At 37.3% G+C, this 4,826-nt stretch overlaps 1 protein-coding gene across 1 annotated transcript; it reads left to right on the top strand.

The window, feature by feature from the left end:
- Window positions 1-668: 668 nt before the first annotated feature.
- Window positions 669-3,667, top strand: LOC145485254 (uncharacterized). Its single transcript, XM_081463957.1, has 2 exons — window positions 669-2,662; window positions 3,209-3,667. The coding sequence occupies exons 1-2, from the start codon at window positions 2,297-2,299 to the stop codon at window positions 3,329-3,331; spliced, it is 489 nt and encodes a 162-aa protein (XP_081320083.1). The 5' UTR covers window positions 669-2,296; the 3' UTR covers window positions 3,332-3,667.
- Window positions 3,668-4,826: the final 1,159 nt, after the last annotated feature.

Here is a 4,826-nt window from a genome sequence, read left to right as displayed (position 1 = left end):
GCATGTAAGAGCAAAACAGATGTTTATTATATGAAATTTTTAGTTTTAATTTTATGAATTTATTTTCTTCGGAGATGTAGCATATTTTGCTCTCAAAAAATTCGTATTGAAATAAAGTTTTAGACTTGGCATGCGTTTGCGGAACTAGGATATCTTATACACAGTGTCTAGAAGTTTGCACACTTAAATTCCTTTGTTCTCTTCCTTTATTTTCGAAAGCGGGCATCAATAAACGAGATGTCCGCCCCTGATGCTGTGTTTGTGTTTCTTGAGATTAGTTACAAAATATTTTATAATCGTTTCAGGGTGATTAGAGTATAAATATATTTTGTAACGTTTCGCTAATTACACTGGAGTATGTTCATTCTGTATGGTTCGTGTTAACTGTAGAACTATTTTAGGCGTGAATCCCCTAAGAGGCTAGTAGGCTATTTAAGAATTTGTAAGTTATGCAAGAGCCACTCGAAGGCATCTCTTTCAACTTTGCTTTTTAATTTTTCTGTTTATTCACTGCTGTATTTTCTTTAGGATGATGTAACGCTCACTGTACCCTGCATCAATAAACGAGATGCCCGCCCCTGATGCTGTGTTTGTGTTTCTTAAGATCAGTTACAAAATATTTTATAATCGTTTCAGGGTGATTAGAGTATAAGAAAGGTCTCTGCCCAAACAGACACTGTTTTCTAAACTTGCTAAGAAAAACGTCGACTTTCACAGTTAGTGGCTCACGTTATTATAGATCTTCTTGTCTTTGGATTTCTCTCTTAGCCTGCACGTTGAAGGTTGCGAAGCACCTTTACTACAAACAAGTCGAGCATTTATCAATGAACAGGACAGTGAAGATGTAACGTCGGAACTTGTCTTCATGGCAGCGCCAAGCGCGGCAAAAAAGTGCCCCAATTTTGTCAATTTGTGATAATCGGTATTGACAAATTAATACTTTGCCGATACGGAACAGAAAACTGGGTGCTAGCCACAGGAGGGCTCCTGGTGCTAGTGTAGTACCCGAAGGCTCATGGTTAGTACGTTTGTAAAAAGAGACGGTTGAGAAACTTGTGACAATCTACGGTCAGTCTTGCCACTCGCAGCTTCGGATAAGGTTAATTTTTTTTTTTGCTCCAAAAATGTGTAATCGTTACCTGATTTATCTTTCATTCTGTTGTTTATATAATAACCTTAAAAACCCAAAGCGCCACTGCTTTGGTCGGGGCTACACGGTCCCTATTTTTCCTAATAAGAGGTTTTGGGGTTAACGTTGCAATCGATGTATCTTTTATCCACTTTAATGTCGTATTGTGTCAATTGAAGCAATTTTTGGGCCTGGCTGACCAACTCGCCCATGCCTCATAACCTTTGAGTGTGTTCGGTTGTGCAGTGAAGGCAAAATTTAAATTTAACTTCGATTCGGGTATACAAGTTTTATTTCTATATCGATTCTAAATTTTGAACAAATGCCTGCAAATCATGTGCTAACTGTAAATCAATGTCAAAGACAAAAAAGGCACTGTCCAGATAAACGCTCCTCATTTGGATATAATGTTAAAAGATTGACGAAACCCGATTTCACTTTTTTGCGACAGAACCTAAGTAAACATTTTCTTGGTTTAAAAGTACTTTCATAAGTTTACGTCATGACATTTTTCACGAACTCGGCCTCAGTTTTATAGGTGACCAACGGTTTTATTTATTTATTTTTTGAAACTGAGTAAAAACAAACTAAAAGAGTTCAATATTATCTATCAAGGGCCTACAAGATAGAGTTGAACGTTAACTGATGGCTCGGAATTTGGCAAAGTGTAATGACGCGGGTTTTTTTTTTTTTTACTGATAACTGAGCAATCACCTAAGCTTCACGCAAGTCATCCAAACCCTCTACAAAATAAACATTACATGGCCGCTTGCCGCCTATTCACAAATTTCATCTTCTCTTGGCTCACTCCTAAGAGATGCTATCAGCAGGAAATTATTATTATTTTTTTTTTATCTCCAGGCGGTCATGTAATATTCTCTTTTTGTCTTACGCAAAACTTGTTTATTTTGCGTGAAAATGACCTCGTATCCATATCAAACGTTTTACACCAGGCCTCGCTTAGAAAATGATGACAAAGATGGTCAAAGATACACTAAAATTTGACTTACATAAATGTAATTCGCTGACTGGCTGATTGACGAGTTGATCGATTCGCTCTTTCGGATCCTTTCGGCGTTTCGAGTTTACCTTAGAAAACAACTGTTTAAATATGTATCCAGTCGAGGAAGATATTTCGCGTTGACACGATATTTCCGCTTAACAGGAATGTTTAATTTTCTATTTACAGTTGTTCTGTTCCGTTTTCCGTGCGTTACAGGCCAGCATCAACGTTTGATCCAAGGTGATCATGGTTTAAAGCGATCTAGTTTTCAACACGGGTTGTCGTACGCAAATTTTAAAGCTCACAAGTTTCAGCATCTTCAAGGATCTCTCTTAGACTCTTCTTGTGAAGTAGCCCGGGCCACAGAGTGCAGTTTCGCTTGTGTTGCTAATGCACCCTGTGTTTCGTACAATCTTGCTTTGTCTCCAAACGAAAATGGAAAGCTTCGCTGCGAGCTGCTTAGTGAAGACAAGTTTAGAAGCCCTGACAAACTGACCGATTCACAACAATTTCACCATTACGGCATAAAGGTAATATTGATAATTTGAAATCCAGCTTAATATAACATTTATATTCACTATTGCAAAGAGCTGTTTTACCAACAATGATGTGTGTTTAGTGGGATTTTTTTCTTGTAAAGAAAAGAGGAAAAATGAAATTGGAGGAATAAAATAATAAATTTTATGATCATGATCTAAGTGTCTGTTGCGGGCGAGGTGCAGTCCTCGCGGGAGCTATTTTGAGAGCAAACTCTAGATATGCCGTATGTTATGTTGTCATCTTAAGCCGTTTTAAAACGTAAACAAGTAGTCTGTACGAGAAGAAAACTGCTGTTGACTTTTTACAAATCTCTTTTTTTTTTCAGCTATATTCAAGTTTGATATGTAAATTAGCAAAGTGATGAACTCATCCAACTCTTGATTACATATGAAGAAAAGATTAGAAATGATGTAATTACGCGTGATGTTTGGCTGTTGGAGACTTTTCTATAATCATATTTTTCTGCATTCTCTGTATACTCGTACAAACGTGTTTCAACAATGCTATACATTTTCATGTTTTTTTTTTTATTGTAGACACCTTGCTCAAGGAATCCTTGCAAAAATGACGGCAGCTGTATCCCAAATTACGAAGAGGATCAGTACCATTGTGTTTGCGCGCCGGGCTATAGTGGTTTTCATTGCACGAGAGGTAAATAATACTAGGATTTTCATTTACAGTCATGCTGTTGTTTAATGATCCTTTTTCAGTTTTAGCAAGGATGTGGCATTTTTAAAAAAGTAATAAAAACTGTGTTTGTTTTTTATGGTTGTCTTAATTAATTATTAAGAACAGAGCGAACGATAATCAAAAGCGTCATCAAAGAGAGAGTAGTTTTATTTTGCAAAATTCATCAGTGATTCTAGAGGTAAAAACGTTTTATGGTGTGGAATATATTTGAATTTAATTTATGCTGATTATGTCTGCCTTTAATAGAGTAAAACAGTTAGGAAACCTGGCAAAGTTCTTTGTTGCATTTTTGTTGTTGTTGTTGTTTTTTTTGTTTTGCAATTTGGGAGGTTGATCCTGCACAAAACCCGGCAAAATACAAAAGGTGTTTATTTACAGGTTAACGCACTCAGCGAGTGAATTATCGGGATTTATCTGTACGAGTTCACAAACAATGAACGAGAAATTTCAATACCGTACGAGGCTTTGCCGAGTGCGGTATTGAAAATTTCGAGTTCATTGTTACTAAACGAGGACAGGTAAATCCCGATAATTCACGAGCAATGAGTGCGTTAACATGTTATTACTCAAATTGAATACACTGCACAAAGAAACACTGCATTGAAACCACTATCAGCCGAAGCCATGGTGTAATGACAGTGGTGTGTTGAATTTACACCACTACTATTACACCACGAAAATGACGTCAAGGTGGTTGTTTCGTCACAACCCGGTATCACGTGATACAAATCAGCCAATTAGAAAATCGGAATTCGTACGTTGTATGAAAGTTGAATAATAAATGTGCTTATACAACTAACCAATATTTTATATCTCTCAGTTACTACGCACGCAATGAATCGTCAATTTAGCGGGTCGTATTCTACTGTATGGCCCGCTAAAATTTGAAGCTGCATGTTTTTGTCGCCGAAATGTTTCGTAATTTATCGCCAAGTATTCTTGACTTTTACAGCATTAAAAGTTTAAAATTCTCTTTTACTTTAAATTATGTACTAAAACGGGCTAACGACTTCATACATGTAACGATTTCAAATTGACCCGTTTTGCTTTCGACGTGCGTTAGAAATTTGAAGCCGTGCCGCGTAAGTAGAAATCGTTCCCGAACCCGTCAGACACACAGTACAGATATAATAAATATCTTACTAACCTCGGGTGCTTTCCATTCAGCCAAATATTCCGGAAACTTCGGGTGGGGAAGCAAATGGAACAGACATTTTCCGGAATTTGATTCCGTAATTTTGGATGTACCTCGCGTTGTTGGCCTGAAATTCTGTAAAATCGGAATAACCAAAAAATTCCGTTCCACTCGACCATTCCTGCGCGGGCCCAGTTTTTCCAAACGCGGAAATCGAACTCAACATGGCTGATCTTCAAGCTTCTCAATATCAGTGCTCGACATGTTTTCTATTTGACAGACGACTTATTGCAGTGGATACAACAAGCTGTACAGTGGTACAACAAGCT

This window comes from Orbicella franksi, chromosome 4, assembly GCF_964199315.1.
Source record: "Orbicella franksi chromosome 4, jaOrbFran1.1, whole genome shotgun sequence".
NCBI lineage: Eukaryota > Metazoa > Cnidaria > Anthozoa > Scleractinia > Merulinidae > Orbicella > Orbicella franksi.
The sequence above is the reverse complement of the archived record's forward strand: the minus strand, read 5'-3'. Positions and strand labels throughout refer to the sequence as shown.

Excerpts from the sequence above, each read along its gene's own strand:
- LOC145485254 (XM_081463957.1), top strand. The coding sequence starts at position 2,297 with ATGTTTAATTTTCTATTTACAGTTGTTCTGTTCCGTTTTCCGTGCGTT. Across the intron at positions 2,663-3,208 it reads TTCACCATTACGGCATAAAG|ACACCTTGCTCAAGGAATCC; the intron begins GTAATATTGATA and ends TTTTTATTGTAG.